Genomic DNA, 24,473 nt, shown 5'->3' with positions numbered 1-24,473 from the left:
TGAAGCAGCAGCAAAACTCTAATAATAGTAATATGTTATACAGTTAGACGTGGATATAACGAAGTTGACACAAAAACGCAATTTTTCGTTACATGCAGGTTTTCGTTACGTGCAGGTTTAGAGTTAAGGCTCGCGTGAATGAAGCAAAAAAGAAACAAAAATACTGGACATCAGTGATGGTGAACTCACCTTTAAAAGATTTATTTCACGCTCAAAAACTGCATGATTTGCGCTTGCTGCTTTCTCACGAACTTCTAGTAACACGTCACTCCAAAGAGGCACGGTCACTTACCCCCGTGTTCACAAGCGTAACCTAAGTATCACTTTTTCCTTTTGGGTGCCTTAACCCAAAACAAAGACCAAATTTATGTTAAATGGCGCCATTTCGCGAACTTGATGCTCTTTGCCGCAGCACTGAGAATTGTCGAGGGTGCTAGCTGGGATACTATACTGGGCGGCGACGTCCTTTTTTCTCGCCAGCGGAGGCTGCATTAAAAATTGCGAGCTTGTCTTGAAGAGACCGACTTTTCATTTTCTGGCAGCAGCAGAACTCATCACCGACGAACCGAAACCACATATATCAGCGGGGACGTGTGACTGCGCGCCGACAAGCAGGCCTATCACCTAACCGACACCGCACTCACCCTGGATACGCGCGGTATTTTGCGGTGCGGGAGAAGTTTTTGCTAAATTAGTTCATTTATCCAGCCAATTTTTTCGAAAACGTCCAAAAAAATATGGCCCGTCAGGGTAGCGAATTTGCTACATCAAGGTTAACCATCGCAACGCCTTCGTTACATAGCGTTCGCAAACACATGGATTTCAATGGTGCTGGCAATGGGGAATTGGAAAACTTCGTTAAATCCTGGAATTTATCACATAGAGGTTCGTTACATGCAAGTTTAACTGTAGTAACAAGCTACAAAGAGGAAAAGAAACAAGGCGAATGATATGGGAATTAAATGAGTGTTTTCTCTGGCCGTAGACGAGACGTGTTCTGCCAAAATAGCTCAGTTGTGTCGAGCCTCATGTTTCGGACCCCTCTAGCCAGTCCCTTTCATTTTTTATGACCATCATCAGCCATGAAATGCCTAATATCATGTAAGGACCCCCCCCCCCCCCTTCTTTTACTGCGGAGCCCCTGATTGCACATTATTGTAAGAGTTCGCATTTCCCAACCTGCCTATTATTGCATGCGGGCAGCACGGACACCGAACAAAATGTCCAGACGAAACACGTTAATTTATTGCAGTACAAAAACTCCATTGCCAAAGTTTTCTACAGCGCATGGCTTCTGTTAAATAGTTTGTACACGCATAGGCGTGCGCAAAGTTCTAGATTAGGGAGGGCAAAGTCTTACCGCTGTCAGCAGACGTCAGAGGCCACATAACTCTCAAAAGAAGAAGAATCCCTACTTCGCCGACTGCAGAGCAATACGTTCCCTCACCCAGTCCGCCTCCATCGCATGTTTCCCACGCAATTCCCGGCCACATGCAAGTTCTGCTTACAACCCGGTACTCTTCCCCACATCATTTTAGAGTGCAAGCACAACCCCAACCTCCCCCCTCTTCCATCCCCCCTTCCAATCCCTGAGCTGTGGGAGAACCTTGTGACCAGCAGCGATCTGGACGTCCAGACACGTTTGGCCTCCAGAGCGAAGGCTGCCGGCTCATCGCATGGCTTCCTGGAATAAGGAACCACTCCCACTTCACCGGCTCAATAAAATGTTTCTCTCTCTCTCTCTCTCTGGGGCTTACTGTGTCATGCATATATATGGTAAGCTTACAATACTCACAACGTGGTGTTTTATCACACTCTAGAAGCCTCTCTTCGCTCACATCGCGGGAACAAAGACTTTTCATCGGTGGGAGCCCTTTTGACCTGCTTTTGACGCTCGCGCCATTTCCTCAACTTGTTCGTGACGTCATTTGGAGTTTGAACCAAATTTTCAAGATGTTTTTCTGAAACATGCGATTACGTTTGTTTTTGTAGTACGTTGTTTTTAAGCATACAGTGTTTAGACGATTCATCACAAATAATTAATTTTTTTATTAGTCACAGTGACGTCATATAGCGTCTTCTTCAAAAACGTGAAGTTGGGGTCAGTTGTTGAGGGCAGGTTTGGCTCTGACATTTTTAACGGTTGGGGCCGAAAAAGCTGTGTCAACACGAGGCCGAAGGTGCCATGAGCGGTGCTAACTGAAGTTGATGACAAGTCTGCCGGCCAAGTAACAAGAGCCATGTCGAACATCAAAGTGGCCGTTAGAGTGAGGCCTCCAATGGAAAGGTGAACCCTTTAGGTTTTGTCCTGTGTTAAGTTAAACATCATGCTTTGTAGCTTTTGTGCTTTGTGCAACTGCCCATTTCAAGTCCTCAGTGACCTCGGAGCGCCGGCGCTTCAAAGATTATTTCGGAATATTGTCTTGAACCGGTGGCCGGTCGCGTCGAAATCTCGCTCTCTCGCTGGTGCGGATACGGATCGCGGTACACCACGTTTGCTTGAATGAACGTTTATTGTCTCTCTCCACCAGCCTTTCAAAATGAGAACGCCAAAATAATCTGCCCTTTATTGCCGTGAACTCGAGCATGACAAACCTTTATTCTCGTGGTATGCAAAGTGGCTCAAAATTTCGCTATGCCTTGGTACGCTACGGTTATGCTTTGCACAACTTAGAATGTAAAAGCTCGAGGAGAGGGGTAATCGTGTAAAGACTCTTGTTATTACTTTGGGGGGTGGGGTGTGGGTGTGGTGACTAAAAGCGAAGGTTGGTCCTCACCTTCTCACTGGTTTTTCCAGTAACTACGTGTGAGTGGAAGTTGAGTCTTGCACAGTCCGCCTGCTCAAGTTAACCCAGCTGATACACAAAAGTAATGACGCGGTTGTTAGTTGGCTGTGTAAAGCGCGTGTGGGTCTTACCGTTTTCTTCACTGGTCGAAAGAGTGGGGTTCTAGTTTGAAGATGTAATCTTGACCGGCGTAGATTTTGTGACTGCCCCTTCAATCTGTGACATCATACCCATGTAACATGCTACAGTAGAATGTCGTTAATTTGGCTCCCGTTAATTCGGAAATTCAAATAATTCGCCATTCCCACACCCTTCCCTTCAAAAATGTACTTAGCCCTATGGCAACAAACATTTGCTGTTTCTACGCAAAATTGCATGCGCACCGGTTAATTCGGACTGGACACAAGTGAAGGACTGTGCAACTGAAACTAGTTTTCGGAGCACACATCGTTACCGTCTCAACCACGTTCACGCGATTTTAGAGCGACAGTAGATTTGTGCAGCCCGAGGCTTCTGAAAGCCCGGAACGTAGCCCAGAGGCCGTAGCGCCAGAAGAGGACGAAATGGCATTAGTTGGCCTGCTTCCCTCTGAAGTGCAGCTTTCAGACGGCGTTGTCGTCGCTGGCCAGTTGACCGATTACCAAATCATCAGTGCTGGCCTCGGTGTGGCAGATGAGGTGTCCAACGAAGAAGACCCGTATGATGTGCTATGCTTGGTGTGTTGTACCGCAAAAGAAGCCACAGACGCTCTCGTTCTAGAGGAGTCTTGCTACGATGTCCCACGCAATGCGCTTGCACTAGAGGGGTTGTCGCGCGCCTGCAAGCTAGTCCTTTTTGCTCAGCTGTCTGCTCATAACAAACATTCTTCTCAAAGTAAAGGTAGGGAACAAAAGAATTTAAAATGGTTTTTTTTGTTATTCATTCAATAATTTGACATTCAGATAATTTGAACTTTTTTTCACTCCCTTGAGATCCGAATTAACGAGGTTTTACTGTATAAAGGGCCAAGACTTCCATGGTAACAATTCCAGATGCTTCAGATGCCAAATGATTTGAGCCTATGTAGCTTGTTAGGAGGGCAAGCCGCCCTTGATATGCTTGTCTTTGCAAATCTTCACCACTTGTTCGACAGAAGCTTCAACAGCCTTATGCTTCACATTTATATATATATATATAAAAAAACAACTATGGAATCTCTGTTACTTATTCATGACACTCAGGGCAGTGATTACCTTTGCACTGTTTGTCATGAAGGAGCGAAACTTTGGTTATTTATAATATTTTAGCGACTCTCATGTTTTGAGACTTGATTGGGAACATATATGTATTTGCACACACTTACCCATTTCTTCTGTTGTTTTGTGTTCCTATTAATTAGAGAAATTAGCCCTGCCATTATTTTTCCTTTGGCATGGGTTCTTTTCCTTCTAATTTAGAAGTAGGCAGTGGCCTGTTTGGCTACAAGTACGTAGTCACACCTTATGTTTTGTGCTTTCTGTTGAATATTTCTTTTCTTATTTCTTCCAGAGAACTTCGGAATGGTGAAAAACCTGTCTGGACTGTCAGAGAAAACGCAATTTTTTTGGAGTCCGGAAAATACAATGCATTCCACACGTTCGGTTAGTTCCCCCACCCACAAATACTGAGCAGTGGGATCTTTAGGACAGTGGGGTCTTTAGCTTTGTAATGGGTCCAGGGGGAGTGCTGCCACCAAACCTTGCTGCTACTGAATCTTCATAGGTGTGGCCCCAAAAGGCTGCATTCCTTTAGCCTTCTTTGTTAATGCGTTTCGGCAAGCAGAGCATACTGTGCTGGCAATACCTTTCTGGCTTTGGGAGTTTGTAGCTGATTTTAGGCAGGCCAGCTGGCTCTTTCTTGCGTTGTTTTTCTTGCTCGCTTAGTGTTGAAACCAGGTGTTCATACTTCTTCCTCTTTGGTGTGCTGGCCAATGATTTGCTAAAACGCAGCAAACAGTTATTGTGTCACTGCTTTTTCACTCCAAAAACTTCTTTTTCAAACGTTGGGCGACGTCACTGGAATGTTGGTACTACCCGTTCTTCCCCTAAATCTACAACCCCCAACTTGCATTCCAGACCACATCTTTGGGTACGACAGCACAAACCAGGATGTCTATGACAAGTACTGCCACCCGATTGTGGAGGCCGTGATGCAGGGATTCAATGGTGAGCTGTTGTCGCCCAGTATTGTTGCCCAGTGAAAGTAAGTTCCAGGTCGGCCAGATCTCGCAGCTCACTCGCACATTAGTGTATAAAGTAGAGCTGGCACAGATCGCCCAATCACGTGCGTGTGTGGTGGGAAAGCACATTACTGCTATTTACAGCTACAAAATCGGAATGGGTGCGAGGTGGTCTCGGTGACGTTTAGTCTTGCTTCAGGGGTAGGCTCATTGCAGTGCATCATTTGGTGGTGTGGTGTGCAGGCACGATATTTGCCTTCGGGCAGACGGCCTCTGGCAAGACCCACACCATAATGGGCAACAGCGACCAGCCCGGCCTCATCCCTCTCACCATCAAAGCTGTCTTCAACATCATCGAGAAGGTGAGACCGGCAGAGTTGGATGCGTCGCGCCACTTCTTGCAGAACATTGATTGATTGATTGATTGTAGGGTTTAACGCGCCGACGCAGCGCAGGCGATGAGGCGCGCCGTAGTGGAGGGCTCCGGATTAATTTTGACCACCTGGGGATCTTTAACGTGCGCCGAAATCTCGTACACACGGGCGTTTTTGCTTTTCGCCTCCATCAGAAAAGCGGCCGCCGCGGCCGGGAATCGAACCCGCGACCTTGTGCTCAGCAGCGCAACGCCTTAGCCACTGAGCCACCGCGGCGGGTTTCTTGCAGAACAGAGCTGCATGCTGGTGAAGCATCGCGTAATATCCCGAGGCTTTATTTGTCTGCTAGGACCTGGCTATGGTTGCAGCACCTAATAACTTCAATTGCCCTGAAGATTTTATTTTCTTTTTTCTTTTTTTCTTTTTTGCGCTTTAATGGGCTGTGGGTACTTTGTGCTGGCAGGATTTTCAGCACTGCAGAGCATCCAAGCAGAGTCGCAAAATAAAGCTGTAAACATGTTCGTGCAATAGCCAAGAACGTTACTTTAACAAGGGAAAAAAATTATTCAGCCTTGACTTTATTTACACAATCATACTTGTCTTGGTATCATTTTTTTTAAAGCAATTAAATTAAAAACAATTCATCTTTCATCTAGAACTTTCAAATTACGTGCAGCTTTGTTTTGACTTTTACATTTTAGACAATATTTAAAAGCACTTTTGGGCAGTAAAATTCAGGGCCTGCAGGCAACTTGCTCAGTTTTTGATAATCAGTTGTCAGTCTTTAAAAAAAACACACAAATGGTAGCTTTGTTTATTAATTGCTGGAAGGGCTTTAGTTTAGGCTTGCCTTTTTTTTTTTGTTTTTTTTTGGCTCCTATTGCAGTTTGTGATCCATATTTGGCAGGACTGTAATACTCTATACTTTGCCTGTTTTGTTTTGTTAGTGCAACCTGACGGTTGTTACCAAGCTTTACTAATAGATAATTTTGTATGAGAAGAGAACCGCACAGTGAGCAGTGTGGGAAAGTGCATTCGGTCTCGTGTTGCAGATGCCCGAGCGGGAGTATCTGCTCCGGGTCTCCTACATGGAGATCTACAACGAAAATGTCTTGGATCTCCTGGACACCGAGTATGGGAAGCACCTTCAGATACGGGACAATGCGGTCAGTCTTTTTCTGCTGCCGCCGGTCTGTTTCTACTGCATCGTTATAGGCGGTTTTTAATCTTTCAAGTCTAAATGAGTTTGGTGCAAATTTTAAACTGTGTGTGGTCGTGTTCTGAAAGATTACTTTACCAAACGCGTGAGTTGTGCAGCGCAGTCACTTGAAAAAACAGCTGCGCCCAGGATGAGAAATTCTGGAGGCCTGTCCGTTGAAAACTGAAATGCAAGCTATGGGTACATGTATGAATATTCTGTGTGGGGTCCTTGGAACTATTAACAGGCATGGAACCTCGCGATTTCCTTTGCAGATAAAGCTGAGCTTGTGAGATGTAAAATTCAGTTAGGTTCTGCCTGCAAGGGGGCTTATTTGTTGTATGCCGGTCTCGAGTCGTACAGTCTCTCCAAATTGGTTCTCTGTAATGCTATGGGCGATTGCGAACTGCAGTTTTTGTAACTGGCAATTTCTGCAACTGGCTTTTACAGATGGTCGTTAGAGGAGGTTTTCGTTCCAATATCAACGAAAAAATCATGAATGCAAGGGAGTGGAAAAATAGCTGAAATTATTTGTGCAAATTCATTGATGTTTCAAGATGGCAGTAACACAGCTCAGCAACAACTGTTGCTGGTATGTGTGCATTGTGCAGCAGGCTCCATACTGATTCCACTTTCAAGAGCTGTGGTCTTGGTGAGGGGTTTTCGGTCAGGCTACTGTTGTGTTGAGCTGTATGATTTGGGGACCAATGGGTGCACTTGTAGGTGTTTAGGTCATATGAAACTGAAGTAGGGTTAGTTAGTGCTAAGAGACAGCAGACAAAATCTTGGCTTACTCTGTAAAGGGGTTGGGGGGGAATGAGTCGCATGAATTTGACAAGTGTGCCCAGCCAAACCGGTTTTTTGAAACAGTTAGGCTGAGCGCATTTTTGAGTAGCTCATAATAGTTCGTCAGCTACCGATCCACAGGTCACCCACCATAACACCTTAGTACCGTACCACTTTCATCTCGTGTCTTGGAGACTGAAATAAATGGTGCAAGCCACTGAGAACACAGTTGTGTGCATTGAAATCCTTAAAGGAGCCATGAAGAGAAAACACAAGTTTGGTTCATTCAAAAGATTGTCTCGTTAGAATCATACTGACACCACTTTTAACGTAAACTTCGCTCAAATAAGCTACATAATTAGGAAAAACGGGAACGGTCATGCGACCCACCAGCTCATTTCCCGCAACAGAACCTATGTCGTCACATGAGCTAAGCTCTGCGATTGGCGGAGGCTGGCAGAAGCAGACGCAAATTAGGTAGAACTTACAAACTAGACGAACGAGCGATTTGCGCTTAAATTTAGGGCACATTCTTTACAAAGCAATAAGAATGATGGGACAAACAGTGGAAGTTACGAAAGCACATGTAAACATAGAAGTACTGATGCGTTCTGCTGTTCGTACTGCGCACAGCATGCTTGGTTTCGCTGCACAGCACTACGGGGCTTGGGGTTGTCTCAGACGACACTGGCCGATTGACGCAAGCAACGGTGTCTTACGTGACCCCATTTGTCGAGCGAGCACTGTTTCAGGGAACGAATATTTTCTCCCAGAACAAAAACAAGCCAGGTTTAAATGCGGACAAAAACAAACCAAACGCTTGCCACGGTATGGTGGCGCCATCTAGGTTACGGAACGTAAAGAAACGCGGGAACAAACCAACACCGCTGTACAAGGTGGAGACAACCTTTGAACGGTCCCGTGCCACCGCAATTGGGCCAACGGGCTCAACGCGTTATTCTTTTCGTTTCCCACGAGACCTAGCAACGCGAAACAGACAATATGATTCAAACTTCTTCAGTAAACCGCGTTGCGGCGATAATTTTAGCGCGGTTTTGACACAATGACTTGCTTCGGCGGCGAGCGAGCAACCGAAAATGGCGGCGCCAGCGTATACGTGTCTCTACCCTGTACAGCGGATGCGTGAATGAAGGTACTCTAGGCTGCAGAGCGGTCGGTTTCAGTGATGTCACTTGGGACCACGAAAACGCACGATTGAGCGGGAAAATCAAAATTTTAACCTAAATTGATTAATTTCTCAGTGAATAAAGCACCGTTTGTATCCGGACAAGCGCTGGGGGCACTATAAAACACGAAATCTTTCGAATAAAACCAACTTGCATTTTCTCTTCATGGCTCCTTTAAAGCAGAGTATGTCAACATGCGCAAGTCAACTGTTCAGTTCGAGGCAGTGGTCAACTTGCCTGTTATCCAAAGCATGCCTTTCTTTTTCTTTTTTTTGTAATCATCCTTGTTGTCCTTGTACTCGTAGGATGGCCAGGCCATTGTTGTGGACTTGACAGAATGCACAGTTCGCTCCGAGCAGGAGATTGAAGAGGTGATGAAGAATGGCGAACGTAAGCTTTTCCCTCCTCCGTGCCTCTTTTCTTTCTTTCTTGTTTGTTTTCAGCTTGTTCCCGTTTTACAAGGTTTTGTTTTTACGTCACATGGGCAGCGTTGCACTGGCATTAGGCGTAGAACTAATTGCTTGTGTTCCAATCCTTACTTGTGAAAATTTGTCTGGGGCACATTTCTTGCAATCTCTATATAAGCAAAGCATTTTGAAGCAACTCGAGGCTTGCAAACTTTTTTTTTCCCGCCCTCTCAGGTCGTCGCCACTTCGGGAGCACAGAAGCGAACCAGAGAAGTTCCCGGTCCCATGCCATTTTCAGAATGGTGAGTTAAGGTTTCTTGGAAGGCTTATGCAATGAATTACTTCTTGATGTGGCTTTTTTCTTCTCTCTCTCTCTGCTTATTAAGTCGTTACTTCTCTGCGTGTGTGGTGATGCAATCCTGTGCAGTAGCATTGCTGCCAGAAATGTAGGCCTGCAGCTTTGGGTCTTCAAATGAACATAAGATGTAGTAAATTGTAGAAGCTGCTGCTATCGCTTAACAGTTAAGAGGACTGCCTATTTTTCTTCCATTGTGTTTAGGAAAACTTGGGAAACTTGGCCATCATACTTTGTATGTGTGCACATGTGAGGCGTTTAGAAGCCTTTGGTCTTTGAAAAATTGTGAACTAAAAATTAATTGTGAGCTGTTAAAGGGGCCGTGCAGACAAAACCCTAGTTTGGTTTATTAAAAAAATTGCCTCGTTAAAATCATACTGACACCACTTTTAACGTAAACTTTGTCCAAATAAGCTACATAATTAGGCCAAAAGGGAATGGCCATGCAACTCACTAGCTCATTTAATGCACTAGAACATGTGAAGTCGTATGCACAGCCGTGTAATTGGCTGAGGCCGGCAAAAGCAAGCGCAAGTTAGGTAGGACTTGTAAGCTTTATTACAAGCTTTATGTTACAAGCTTTCAGAACAAGCTATTTTTGCTTAAGGTGTAATACATATTCATTTTATAGCAGTAAATATGGTGGGGTAAACAGTGAAAGTTACGAAAGTACTCTTAAACATAGAAGTACCAGGGCGTACTGCTGTTGGTACTGCGTGCACTATGCTTGTTATAGCTGCAACGCAGTACGGCGCTTTGGGGTTGTCTCAGACGACACTGGCTGATTGGCGTAAGCGACATTGTCTTACGTGACCCTATTTGTCGAACATACCCCATGTTTCACCAAACGATTACCACCTATCGTTTCAAAAACAAGCCAGGTGCAAATACGGTCAAAAACAAAGCAATAGCGGTGCGGAGCAGTATGGTGGCACCATCAAGGAGGACTGAGGGGTACCAAGGCTTCGTAGCCCGCTGCAGATTCACTTAAAGTTCGCTTGAAGGCTTGTCCATGTGACGTCATGGCAGAGTCACGAAGCACACGATTTGATGGGCGAATCAAAATTTTAACTGAAATTGATTAATTTCTCGGTGATCAAACCATTGTTTGCTGCCAGACAAGTGCTGGGGGCACTATAAAATGCCAAATCTTTCGAATAAAACACTTGTATTCTGTCTGTATGGCTCCTTTAAAGAGGTTTGGTACACTCAAAGAATGTTGAGGCACTAGTGTCTCAGTCAAACGCCCGTAAATAAGTCTTTCAAAACTTTTGCAGGTTGCACTGCCACATTTTAGCTCGACACAGAGGAAATACATCGCCGGCAGTAATTGTTTACATTGTAAGGTGTGCTTTTGAAATTTCTTTGCACCTGTTGCAAGTAAATGCAGTGTAAATTGAGATTGTCTCATTTGTGAGGTATGTTGTCTGCAGCACCATGACGAGGGGGTGGTGCATGTAGGTGCAGATCGGCGCTAGCATTTCATTCGTTCCCGACAGTGCACAACTTGTGCAGTCTCTATCGAGCACACTTAGCTCCCAGGATGGCCCTGTGTGCCACAAACATCAGGATAAGGCACTGGGAAAGTGGGGAGACATCTTATCCACTAGTCCTGTGCTCCGCTGTTTTCCCTCCCTCCCCCCTCTTTCGATATATATACACACAGCCACAGTCTAACCCACTTATAACAATACCGGTTATAACAATATATTGAATATAACAATGAACATTCATGGCACCATCAACTTTGCTATATGTTATATAGTATTGTAAAATAAACCACCTATTACAATCGTCATTGCCCTTATTATTGGTTATAACAATTGAACCTGATGGTGTGAGCCTACATAAAATATAGCCTTTGGAGATCTGCGAGAGGTCATGGTTGGATTGTGTGTAACCAGGCATGACTTTAAGCATGAAATAAGTAGCGGCATCTTCTATCTTCCCAACACTAAAAAAAGTTGATGCCTTTAATATAGCCACACTATCCCTGAAAGAAGAGACCTCCTGACTGCCCCTCTTATCTCCTGCTGTCAGCTGGCCCAGGAAATGAGAGAGGCAGGGGGAACCTCTTCAACCCTGTCCAAATTAAAATAAAGCCACTGCAGGGTAAAGGGGCTCCTCTGGTCTACTGTTGATTACCAGTGTTAGAAAGGCAGAAAAAAGCACCACTTTAGTGCCATGCTATCTGCCAATCGTTAAAAAAGAAAAAAAAAAAAACAAGTTCAAGGATTTGACGCAAAGACTTCCTCCTGTGTGAAAGACGGTGGTCGTTCCTAGGGGCCCTGTGGAGTTGGTTGCCCCTTTGCATGGCTGACTCTGGGGGGACGGCCTCGCAATTACATTTCCATTTTGTGTGTGTGTATGTGTGTGTGTATATATATATATATATATATATATATAAGAAAATAAAACTTTGAACAAGGTAAAAGCACGATTGTTGCCAACGTTATACAGATTATATATATATGTATGTGTATGTATGTATGTATGTATGTATGTATATATGTATATGTATATATAAAACCTTATTGCTTTGTACATCGTTGCTTTGGGTGTGGTGAGTGTACCGTCGTATCCTAGGGCTTGTGGCTGTGCCTAAACTCTCCGTCCCCTTCTTGTTCAGGTTGTGGAGAGCAGCCTCAGAAACGATGATGCGGACAGAGCTGTCACAGTTGGCCAACTGGTAAGCTCTATCAATTGCCCCTCCCGTGGTGCGAGAAGGGTGTGTCTGGCGCGAAACGGTTGCACATGTTCCAGTTAGCCTCAAAGATGCAGTTGGAGTTTTGTGTGTCAGGCATGTACCATATTTGCACGATTCTGATGTGCACCTTTTTTTTTTTTTTTTTTTGCTAAAAGTAGCCTTAAAATTTGCCTGCGCCTTGCAATCAAGCACAAAACCGAAATCTGCTTTCAATGACCCCCGCTTTAGTTTCAATGCCAGCAGGAGCTCGACAAGCAAGTTTATGGTGCACAAGAAATTTTCGGTGTCACAGTTACGTGCGTCAAATGAAATCTTTTGCCAGGTACATGGTGTCGTGACTTTTATATCTGCCCGGTAGAATCGGCGTCAAATTCTTTTTTCGAATTTTCATCACTAAACTTACCTGAATGTTACAATCGAGGGCACATTACAATCGTGCATATACGGTAGCTGGAAATTCTGTTGCCAAATTTTTTCTGTTTGCTTTTCCTTTTTTTTTTTTTTTTTTTTTAGTGGTTGCGAACAGGGTGCATGTGTATCCTACACTCAAGTGGTATGATCTTATTTCAGCTATGGGGGGGGGAAAATTACAGCTGTGTGTGCCATTTTTCGTTCTGTAAAGCCCAGGTGATCTAATTACTGCCAGTCATTCTGCTATCGCACTGTTCTTGTATCCTAGATGCTATTTTTCCAGTTATTGTCAAATTCTATTTCGTATTCTTTGTAAGTCACTGAGCAGTCGGTAGTTTCTCAGGTTGTCCTTTTTTTATTTTTACCTAATTAAGACTGTGTAATTGTACAATCTGTTCAAGAATAGCATTCTGTGGTAGCTAAAGTTGATGGACGCATGACTACATCTGCTTTCACTCTTCAAACACAATATCCGAAGTCTTTTGATGGTGTACGCCAAACTTGCCATTACTTCCTGTGAACTTGCATGTTTGGCTTGCTACCTCGCAGCTCATCTGTAAAACGCGCATCTGTGATGGTCACTACAGGTATTAAGTTATACTCAAGTGAGCAAATTCAGTGTTTTCAAGGCAGGAGACCTGTGGTAAATTTCAACACATTGTGTGCAACATGACCTTTGCTGCAGTGGTCTTGACTGCAGTTAAAAGTCCAATTCAAAACTGCATTCTAACAAAGCAGCCTTTTATGACCCGGTGGGGGAAAAAAGCAAATTACTGCGGTCCAATTTTTGTAATAATACAGGTTTAGTTTAAGAGTGCTGCAATTTTATTCTTTTTTGCACATTCTAGACTGTATTTCTTGGGTGGGATGTTTACATGGGCTCCGGTAGTTTCCAAAAGTTATCTGTGCCCAAACGTAGGAAACAGAACAGCTTATTTTATTAACCCTTATACCTTTCTAAATGGGAGACGTCAAGGGTGCCTATGACCTTTTTGCAGGGATACCCGTTGTCTTAAAGTACACTTAAAGGGGTTCTGAAAGGTGTTAAGATCGCACTAAATGAACTAGTGCAATCGTTAGGTTGGCTGTTCAATGGTATCTGTGCCAAGTATAACATTTTTACAGGCAGCAGAAAGCTCACACTTTCGTTGCAAAGTTTGTTGCCGCGTTGCCACCCTTTCCTGCGTGTTTTTGAGCTCTGCCATCTTCCGGCATGTACGTCATTGATTCTACCATGTGTGTCACGAAGCCAAAATCTTGCAATTGGACAGCTTTTTCTCACTTCCGGTGAAGAGAAGTGTTGTCTGCTCAGCGTCAACAGGTCGCGGCGGGACCTATGGTTAATTAGCACTTCCTGCAGCACGCGTAACGCTATCATGTTTGTCTATTTATTTTTTTACTACAAATGCCTGCATACGCGCATGCATGGCGTCACCACAACATGACCAAGCCCGACATTGGTGCGAAGGAGTGGCCGATTAAGCAATATATAAGCCGATGTCAAATCAGAACACCTATATTAACTAATTTTGAAGCGATTCTTTAGTCATTCGCTCACATATTTTAGACTTTCATATGTACCTAGACATGTCGCCACCGCGCATGCGTGGCGACAGGGCCATTTTTTTTTCCGCAAGATCTTCTGGCGTGGTGTGGAAGTGTAAAAATCCCGCCCCATTGCTTCCATCAGCTTTCCCAGCGGTGAAAGGAGTGTAGGATTCATGAGTAAAATGATAAAAGAAAGACGGCTTAAACGGACCGCAGTAAGTGAGACGGCCCCCTCCCAGAGCGATGCTGCGGCGCAGAATATCACAGTAGCAGATGACGGCCGCAACCGAGTGTTCTTGCAGACGTCCCCGAGAAGCGAGGCATCATGGGCAGTCATGCTCGCGCGGTGTGAGGAGGTGGACGAAACGAGGGAGAATTGTGGCACGGGCGAAAATGCGATGTTTTGGTTTGTAATAACTCCACTAATACTCGCCACTTTAATGAACTTCTTGCTGGAGGTGATTACTAGGACAGTGATTTACCTGAAAAATCGACCACCCATGTATCGGCAAAGCCTCTTTCAGGGCCCCTTCAGGACTGAAAGCACACTCCATGGAAATGGACTGCATACTGGAGTTGTTCTTAGTTCAGTATTTTTTTAATTTGGCGCCTTCTGGCGCGAATTCAGTAAAAGGGAAGTAACTGCTCTGGGCATGCAGTGCGAATGGGGGGGACAACTAATAAGTGACATAAGTAAGCTGTCTAAAAAGTGGATCGGAAGAGGAACCAATGGAGTCGAATGGCTGTAACGAAATCCGTTAGCAAGGAATGGTTTCATCTGACGCAGGATACAAGTAAGCTTGTGTCATTAGGAAAGGCATTCATCCGGCAGTAGGCATGTGACATCTGTTGATAAGACTAATATTGTGTTGATTTTGTTGTGCCTGCAGTGTTCGTGGTTGAGTTTGCCATCACCATTTGCTCTCTGTTATTTTGGCAGAACTTGGTGGACCTTGCAGGATCGGAGCGCTCAGAGCAGTGTGGAGAATCTGAGGAACGTTTCCGGGAGAGCACTCGCATCAATGTTTCCCTCACATTCCTCACGCAAGTCATCTCCAAGCTCAGTCGGGGAGACAGGTAACTCTCTGGTTCTAGTGCAGCAAATTTGGCAACTTCCAAGCTTATTGCTCAAAAGCATTGTTTAATTATAAACAAAGAAATTTGTTCCAGCAGCTGCTTAATGTAATAAGGCATTCACCTACTCACCATTCTTTTTTTTTTTTTTTTTTTTTTTGAGGCATGATTATTATTTACCATATTTACTCGCATAATGATCGCACCCCTGAAGTTTGTCGTCAAAATTCGATTTCTTTTTTATTTCCCACACAATGAACGCACCCTGAACTTGCCGCAGCAGTATTTCGTATGTGTGCAAAGTCTAGCTGATGATGATCGTGCTTACCTCTGTTTCCTTCCCTTTCAAAGCGGGCGTGGCAACGTTATTGCCGCAGACTTGCCGATATTACCGATATCGGGAAGCATGCGTTCAATATTGATGAGGGACAAACTCTCACTAAATGCACATAATGTACTGAAAAGACAAAAAAAAAATGCGCTCATCTCGCTCCGTCGGCCCCCACGTCTCTTTTAATGTCCTGCACTGTGACAGCGGCAGCCACTTATTGGTCGCCCCCTTGTCACCTCGCAGCAAACTCGTTCCGGCATGTTTTTATTTATTGTTTTTATTGTGTTCATCAGACATACGAAAAAATTTTGACCGGGCAACTTGCTTGTGCTTTCTGTGCTGAAAAGTTTCTCGCGGCAAATTTACCCCGCGTAAAGAACGCACCCCCCCCCCCCCCCCCCCCCCCCTAAATTTGCATCAAATTTTTTGGAAAAATTGTGCGATCATTACGCGAATCAGTACGGTAGTTGATTTTCTTTTTGTTAATCATTCGCAGTTCTGCTAAGTCAGTCCAGTCTTGATACTTTCCTCAAACCAGGGTTGCTTAGCGGTCTATTGTCCCTGTAGAACGGACACAACCTTTTTGAAAGGAAGATTTTTTTTTTTTTAAACATCATTGGATCTAATAATTTGTCGTTCTCACTTTAACATTTTTGCTTTGCAGAAATAAACATCCAGGGCTGCTTTGCTCTGTTTGGAGTGTATGTGAAGGCGACGCATCACACTGATTTAACCCTTTGAGGGTCGAATTTTTTCGCCATGTGCGCCCAGGGTCGATTTTTGTTATTGCTGATTTAAATTCTTCTGATGAATCTATTTCGAGAAAAAATTATCGTAATTTTTTTAGGGTGACCATAAAGGGACAAAAAAATCATTTGTGTTGTTACATACATGTGATTTATTCATGAGTGACACAAAAAAAAAATAAAAACGAGAGAGTAACAAGCCAGCACTTTTGAGTGAATCAAAATCAGATCGACATCAGTTTCGCGGGCGCAAAAAACGGAAAGCGGCCGGAGGACGATACCTTAACCAGCCGCTGCACGCAGGTGTGCGGCTGGATGCGTGAGGGATAGACGGTGCGCCACTCCTATAAAAAAAGAGGAAAGAGCCTCATCAGTTTCGCAAGCGCCCTTGGTCTGTGGCAGATGCGAGAGGCGCCCGGGCGCCCGGTGGGCGACACCCAGCGCGCCACCTTGTTACCGGATGTGCAAGCGGTAGCCGACGTGCCGCTGAAGTAAATCGTAAAAAAAAATAATAATAATAATAATAAAAAAAGAGCCATCGGCAGCAGAAAATAATTTGACGTATTTCAGCAGTGTGGCAGCACATGCCAAGCAAGAGAAGTTGGCGAAAAAGGCGCGCTTTTTAAACATACAAGCAATGACGTACATATACGTTATTGACCATTTTGATGGTGCTTGCGAAGAACGTATATGTACGTCCGTGACCCTGAAATGGTTAAAGGGACCCTGCAACACTCTTTGAGCAGTGCAAGTAAACCTGCACAATGTTTAGATTACACTGCCAGGAATACCCGAGCCAAATATTACACGTGCATGGGAAGCGGTGAGCACGCAAATTGCCGTGAAAGACGCAGAAAAATGATCCGCGCTCTTTTCAATTTCCCTCATTATGCACCACCGGTACTGCCGAAATCGCATTATTTCTGCAGTGGCTGTCCTATTGGCTGTCGCTGGTCAACTTGGCAGCTTATTTCTCGCATTTCCTGTGACGATCCTCCGTCGTCGCCACTGTGCCACCTCTGTGCCACCTCTTCTATACCTAAACTTTTTTTTTTTTTTTTTTTTTTTTGAGTGCACGCGGATTTTCAGTTCCAGTGATGAACTCAATACTTCCGTTTCAACCGGACCTCTCGGCAACAAACGTTTATTGCTTCAAAAACGCCCTTCCAGCCTGAGCGCGCGCTTGCGATCAAGCAGCCATGCATGCTTTTTTGTGGCACCAGACCGGAAATAGACCCCTCCACATTGCGGAGAAAAAGAGAAAACTGCCCGGCCTGTGATATATCAAAGGCTGCCGAAGAGAACGCCACAAGCTGCCTCTCTCCGAGAGAGAGAGCATGCAGTTTTCATCGCGTTGTCCGCAGTCGAGTTGAGAGGGAACGATTATGTGTGATTTTGATGATACTGAATGGATTTCATAATTCTTGTGGGAGGAGGTTGCTGGGGCAATAGACTTCACCCCAAAATAGATTCCGAGTAGTCGATGGTAAGTGCTGCAGGGTCCCTTTAAGCAAACCCTTAGCAGAACACTTGTGTGGGGGGAAAAATGAAAGGTTGTTCCTTTTAATGAAAGCGACCTATAGTAGTTAAAGTGGTAGGTTTGAAATAAAGGGGAAGGGGGGGGGGGGGGGGGGGCGGTGTGTGAGGATTGGAGCCACGTTCCCGCATCAGCAGCAATCATTGAAAATCACCTACATTTCAAAAGTGCGTTAGCTGATTATGTATAATTTAGGTAACCAAGGTATTGGATTACTTGCAATTGTATCGTTCCTGCACACTGCTTCTCGTTTTTCTTTTCTCGTTCTAATTTTCATTTCATAATTCCGGTGCTTTTGTTTGCTGTCAAGCCTGTTTGCTAATATATTGTATAATCGGGAACTTCTACTTGGTGTAATACTTAGAGCTGCATTTTGTAAAAATTTCAAATAAATAAATAAATATGAAATAGTGCTATGTGCAGGAGATTAGAAAAATAATGCCCACCCGTCTCAAAAGGCTACAAGCCTGCTAGAAACACCAGTGAGGCCAAATTTGTGCGACCATGTGATGTGACCATTGCACAGGACAAGTCAAATTGCCCAGAAGCTTGATGTGACAAAAGACCATAGTAGGGGCAGAGCAGAACTTGTTGGGTGGGTTTGTGCATCTTTGGTAACATTAGTTTAGCACAACCAAAAAAAAAAAATCTCATGCCCAGGGTAAAACAGGATCGCACTCTTACTGTGCGCTTGTTCTTTTTCAGGCAAAGCCTGCGTTTTCTTGAAACAGCGAAGAAAATTTTCCAAATGAATAAAAATCTATGCTGGCTGCATTGGGTGTGCATTGCTTTTTCCTTGGAACAGTTTCTGGCGGGCCTTAGCAGCGGTTAGGAGTGGCAGTTGCAAGATGCGTCGACGAAGCTCTCAGAACAAAAGTTTCAATGGCAGCAGCTGTGTTGATACTACTGTTTGAAGAGGTTGATGGTACTTGAAGTCGGCACCACGATGGCTGATCTGTTTCAGGGGCCACATCAACTTCAGGGACTCCAAACTGACGCGCATCCTGAGGAACTCCCTTGGTGGCAATGCCCACACGGCCATTGTCTGCACAGTCAACCCCTGCAGCAATGAGCAGACGCTTCGGACACTCCAGGTCAGCAGAAGTGTACTCCCCCCCTCCCTGGCAAATTGTGGATGCTGAAAATAGAGCAGTTAATGCTGGGCTTACCTTTCTGATCAAGAGCTGGCTTGTCAACAGCTTACTCCTACCATTTAAGCACTAGTAGTGCACATTTTTGAGGCTTTTTATTTTGGTAGTGTCTATTATGCCGGCAACCGTGAGAATTACCGTCGGAAATTTCTCACGGCAGTTGCCTTTTGTTGGCTGAGAACGCTACGGGGAGATTCTATGGGATAAATATTCCCTAAAAAGCTGCGTTTGCAGCCGCTCCTGTAGCGCTGTGGTGTAGTACTTGATTTTAAACGAGAAGGCTCGGGTTCGAGTCTGACATTGCAAGTTTTTTTTTTTTTTTCTTTTTTTTTTTAGCTTTCAGAATTTTTCGTTTTTTTTATACTTCTTTTACTCTGTTTTTTTTTTTACTATATCAAGAATCGACGCACAGGACTTCTAGAATGTGTTGAATTGCGTAGGAATGCGTAGGTTGTGTTCTGTGTCGTTGGGCTGGGTTAGGTTAGGTTTGTTGCAGTTGGGCTGAATTTGGGTAGGTTATGACGCGTTCAGTTAGGTTACACTAGGTTCGGTGAGGTTATGTTGTGTTAGGTTACGTTGGTACGTAATATTATTCGGCAAATTTTAGGCCAGCCAGCTTTTATGAAAACTGTCGTGAGAACTTCCCAGAGGTAATTCTTACGGCTGCCGCGAGATCAGACGCAGCTTTTTAATTTTTGCTTTGAATGGGCGTTTTTCTTTTCTTTTTTTCCCTCCGCGGTTTAGAGGTTGAGTGAAAAGTTTGCTGTAAAAGCTGTTGCTTTATTATTGCTTTGATGAGACTAGTAGGGCACAGTGATGCTTTCAGGCAAAGAAAAACTATTTTAAGGGAGGGCATGGCACTTTTAAAGAAACATATTATTTGCTGTAAAATATTTGTAGTAGTTGTGTTGAGCAAACCATGAAACACTGTACCTACCTGCCACATGTATTAAAATGCAGCAGTGGGCTGCGGGCATTACTGGCTGGGCTGTTCTCGTTCCCTCATGTATGTCGCACCTTGTCGCAAGTAATAGCCACCCTTCTTTCGTTTTTTTTTTTTCTGGTTTTTAAAACGTCGACTTTTATGGGTCTTTGCGGTCGTTCCTATTTTGAGGGCAGTGCTTTCCAGTTCCACTTTTTTTATGTGCATTATTACCTACAAGGTGCACCAAAGCGGATGGATCCAGATTAATTTCAACGACCTGGAGATCTTTTAATGTCCGTAGAAACAACACACGAGCATTCTCTCTTTTCACCTTCATCAGGAAAGCAGCCATTGCTGCCGGGATCTGACCTGCGCCCTTGGGGCCAGCAGTACGATGCCTTAGCCCCTGAGCCACAGCGGCAGGTCGTTCTTGGAAATTTGAGTGCCTTTAAAGGGGCACTGACACAAAAATTTTGCATCTCGTTTTTTTTGTTGCGATAAGTAGGTAGTGGCCTACTTATAACCTGTAGAAACCTCATTTGCTTCAGCGTGCGACGGTTGTTTAATTAGAGGCATTTCCAATGCGGCCAGTCGCAGTTTCGGTTTCAGCGAGTGCCGCGAAACGATGGATTTTGTGGATTTTGTGTGAACAAAGCTGACCACGTGACCGTCGGAGGGATATCACAGAGCAGAGCCGCCGTAGCACTGTCGAATCCGCATCGACGGCAGTTTCTGCGAATGCCCCCACGTACTGATCTCGTGAGGCGCTTAATTAAAAAGCGACCGTGGATGTGACGCAGGCGCTGCGAGTGAAAATGCTACCGCGGCTGAAGAACGACGCGCGACGCTCGAGACGGTGGGTGGCAAGACGCGCGCTGGGAGCAGCCGGCCGGTCTGCCTAGCCTACAGGTCCGCCTACAGATGTGTTCGGCTTAGCACTGCGGTGGATATTCGAGTGCCGCTCTCGTAAGCGGTGCAGATGACAATTTTTAATGCAACCCGCCATCGCATCATTAACTCCTTTCTCATGTAAGCCACCATGGTCGGGACTTGGGGACAATTTCGTGCAGCGGTAACAAGCTATCACTCGAGCTACCTGCGCCGGCCTGGGCCACTTCGCGGCCGTGGCCGCCGCCTGCACAGCGACCGTGCGGCTAGCTCAGTGGGCTTTTCGTGCCTCCGGCGCGTTTTCGCATCCAATGGTAATAAACAGTAATAGAAACAGAGTGCCTGGAATCGCTGTAGAACTTTGGTCGCGCCCAGCTGCCCGATGAGCTGACGAAATCACGGCGCCTCCGCCGCCAACGATCGGGTCGTTCGTTCTCGAGAGCAGAAGCTCCGCCCTCCGGCCCTCCGATTGGAGCGGCGAGCCGGGCGAGCCGGCGCAAAACGCCGGCAGTGCGGAAGCGGCAAACACAAACTCGTGACGTGTTTAGATGTTGTTTATTTATACAATCTCCTCGGGATGTCGATTGCGCGTGGTCCTCTGCTGGCTGCTCGGTTGCGTTTCGCACACTTTAAAATTGATTTTAAATATGTTCTAGGCTGTATTCGCCGCTGATATTTTGCAGATGATGTATATGTGTTCCCACCAATCTATCTCCGAAGTTATCTCGCCTTCAAAATTTTGTGTCAGTGCCCCTTTAAAGTAAATGTGGCATGTCGGTAAAAGTAGCCACAGCAAGTATGTGACATCTGTGTTGGGATGCACAGTGTGCCTGCAGCTACAACAGGTGGGGGATTGCATTTTATATGGTTGGAGTGTGGCCTAGACGACGCAGGCATCAAGAGAACTTCTGTTCCTTGTTATTTTGCTCTTAGAGCGTAGACACTCTGGGGGATTGGCTAAAGGGAGGGAAAGAATAGCTGAACGGTCCCTGTGGTGTTTATACATTCACTGCTTTGCCAAATACTTCTCATTCGCCTAAGGCTGGGACAAAGCCGTACTTAGGCAAATGGCAATGTATCAGAGACTGCTGCTGTTGAGCTGCTAAGGTCCTGGGGGCATATTTTCTATAGTTCTACGAGACTGCATTGTCAGGCTCCATTTTTGTAATGGCGGTGAAGATATCATTTTGGAATGTCATGTACACAGGTCTTTCATTGCAGTTCTGTAGGTGCCCCCCATATCATTGCCTCAGTGGCTGTGTCAGATACTTTTATGCTTAATTCCTACACCACGTCCTAAAATTTTTGGCAAGTGCAATCGAACCTGAAGAATGTTGTTAGTTTTACAAGCCGAAGTCAGCATTGTGTTTTTGTGATGGTTTGATATCAATTGATATCAAAAGGTGTGTGTGTGCGTACGCGAACGTGTTTTTGGTCTCTGTAATGTGCGCTTCTTTCAGTTTGCAAGCTCTGCCAAGAAAATCCAGAACACTCCTGTTGTGAATGAAATTGTCGACAACACCACGCTCTTGTGCCGCTACCACAAGGAGATTGAAGTGCTGAGAAGCCAAATAAAGGTACTTTTTTTTATATATACATATCTTGCCTGCTGTTTTTAACCCTTTCACTGCCGTGTCCGAGATAACCCAGGCAACCACAATGCACACTCCCTGCTTCTCCCAATACAACTCATGTGAAAAAAAATATTGCGGACATGTGGCGAAATCTATTGAAAAGTCGCATAAATGCATAGATTGTATCAGGTAAACTTTAAACAGATGGAGCCCATGTTTCTTCATTTGCGCCGTTGCGGCATGCCTCAGCAGCAGAGCCACGTTGGCTGGGGAGAATCAGCTGTGACCGCAGCAGCAAATGAGGTCTCACTATCTGCGGGCTAGCCGCGAGATGCTGCTTTGAGTGGTGCGTTGCCTTGAAGAATATCTAATTAAACAGTTCTTCGCACTTAGACATCCTATTTAGTGGGTAATTTCTGTAATTATTTGTGTTAATTTGTGTGTGCTTCATTTATTATTTTTGGTAAGGCAATGTCAAATAAAGTGTTTACTGGCCCTGCAGAGTCAGTGCGTTACAAACCTAAAATTTCCACCGAACGAACCTGAAAAAAAAAAATAATAAAATAAACCGGCAGGGTCTCTAGGGAAGACAAGCCATAAAAAAAACTCTGCAGTGAAAGAATTAAGCTTTGTTTTTACATTCCTCTTAGCAAACTTCAAGCATTCTTGCAAGACTTTTTTTTTTTTTTTTCATGGTCAGTAGCACAGCACAACACAGTGCAATGCCTAAAGGGATGATGAGGAATGAGCATATGCAAAACTTCTGAATATAGCATGATTTTTTTATTTTGGAAAGCAGTAAAAGCACCTGTAATGTGTATCTATGGATGTTTGTTTTTAGAATAAGTAGAGCATTTGATGCATTGGTACCCAATGGTTGCATTGCCACTTCTCTTGTTTTATAGAATAAGGAAGTCACAGTTAAGGTAAGCATTAAAGGTGCCTCGGTATCCTGTTCAATATTCACTGCCAGTGCGTGTATTACTGCATTCAGTTTGTTCCAGTCTATTATTTTATCAGAACAAGACCTGCATTATCTTGCTTTAGATTACTTTTTGCATGAACGCATGTGAGCTCAGAAATGCCAACCTGAAAACATTAAAATCAGGATGTTGTTTTTCATAATAAATTAAACATTTGACTTTTACTGGGTGGGGGTGCTGTCACTGCTCCGCAAGCAGTATGCCACAAGAGCACCACCACTTTTAACAGTTTTAAAAACTTCAATTTTTGTAGTCCATAATTGTTGTCTGTTGTTCACGATTCCTTTTTTCCCAGTATAGTATAAACAGCATTTGCATGTCATTTGATTGACAGCATGGCTGGTATTCAGTCAGCATTTATTTACTCGGCACAGGTGAAACTCCTCGTTGAAATGTTGCAGATACGTGCACTTACACATACACGCATTGACGCGCACATACACACACAACATGGTTGTGGACAGATGAGCATTACTGCTTCAGATCTCCTTTCCTTGGTACTAGGAAAACAATCGCATCCAATCTCCATCCTAGGAATCAAATATGGCTCCTGCGAATTTGGGCCGGCACTCTATTGGTTGTTGCTTCATCCTGACGAAATGCTAATACACAGGAGTCTTGTTCCATTGCGTGCTTGAAGTCGCATCTTGCCGCTCCTGTGCCAAATTGTGCCAAATGAGAATCCTTGTGCCGTTCTGATAAACATCTACGAAATAGCGCTGAAGAGCTCCAAATTTACTGTTGTGGCTCTAGAAGGTGTCATTTCATGCCGCCGCTACAATATTGAACGGGATCTGGAGGGAATGGGGAAGTGGCAGAAGCCTAACATGTCTCTCTAGACATGACACGACAATTGTGAGATGAGATTAAAATTTTTTTAAAATTGCAGATTTCGAACAGAAAGAGTCTTTGGAAAGCAGGAATAGTGGGCTGAAATTTTTCATCAGGCCTGTTTCTCACAAGTTCAAAAAGGTTCCATGAAGATGGTACAGGTTCAGTTCACTCAAAAGATTGCACTGTCCCACTACCCATGATGCCAGTTTTGACACAAAATTCTGAACAAAGCTAACTAAATATTAAGGAAAAGAGATGATGTAGTGGTAGCTCACCAGCGCCCTTCACCCCAGGGTGTTGCGTCACAGGGAGTTGTTTGTGTGATGGCTGGTTGATAACCGAAGCGACCGCCAAGAAATGTGACTTTTAATAGTAGTGCCTCTAGTTCTGTTTGACCGTGTCACTTGACAGCTCATGTGCAGTGAACACACTGATTACATTGCTATTAGTACCTGTTCCTCGGGTTGTGTCACC

General features: G+C 44.6%; 1 protein-coding gene across 1 annotated transcript in view; it reads left to right on the top strand.

Annotated features, from left to right (window-relative positions):
- The first annotated feature begins 2,090 nt into the window (after positions 1 to 2,090).
- LOC144169915 (uncharacterized) overlaps positions 2,091 to 24,473 on the top strand; it is a 68,937-nt gene continuing 46,554 nt past the window's right edge. The window contains exons 1-11 of the mRNA XM_077699363.1: positions 2,091 to 2,287; positions 4,314 to 4,405; positions 4,880 to 4,969; positions 5,227 to 5,345; positions 6,410 to 6,523; positions 8,834 to 8,918; positions 9,170 to 9,237; positions 11,920 to 11,979; positions 14,897 to 15,033; positions 18,609 to 18,738; positions 22,069 to 22,185. Coding sequence (XP_077555489.1) covers positions 2,241 to 2,287; positions 4,314 to 4,405; positions 4,880 to 4,969; positions 5,227 to 5,345; positions 6,410 to 6,523; positions 8,834 to 8,918; positions 9,170 to 9,237; positions 11,920 to 11,979; positions 14,897 to 15,033; positions 18,609 to 18,738; positions 22,069 to 22,185 — 1,059 coding nt within the window. The 5' untranslated portion in view covers positions 2,091 to 2,240. The remainder of the gene's footprint in view (positions 2,288 to 4,313; positions 4,406 to 4,879; positions 4,970 to 5,226; positions 5,346 to 6,409; positions 6,524 to 8,833; positions 8,919 to 9,169; positions 9,238 to 11,919; positions 11,980 to 14,896; positions 15,034 to 18,608; positions 18,739 to 22,068; positions 22,186 to 24,473) is intronic.

The sequence above is a fragment of the Haemaphysalis longicornis genome, unplaced genomic scaffold (genome assembly GCF_048455015.1).
Source record: "Haemaphysalis longicornis isolate Haplotype H1 unplaced genomic scaffold, Haemaphysalis longicornis Haplotype H1 scaffold_2, whole genome shotgun sequence".
Lineage (NCBI taxonomy): Eukaryota > Metazoa > Arthropoda > Arachnida > Ixodida > Ixodidae > Haemaphysalis > Haemaphysalis longicornis.
This window is presented reverse-complemented; position numbering and strand designations above follow the sequence as displayed.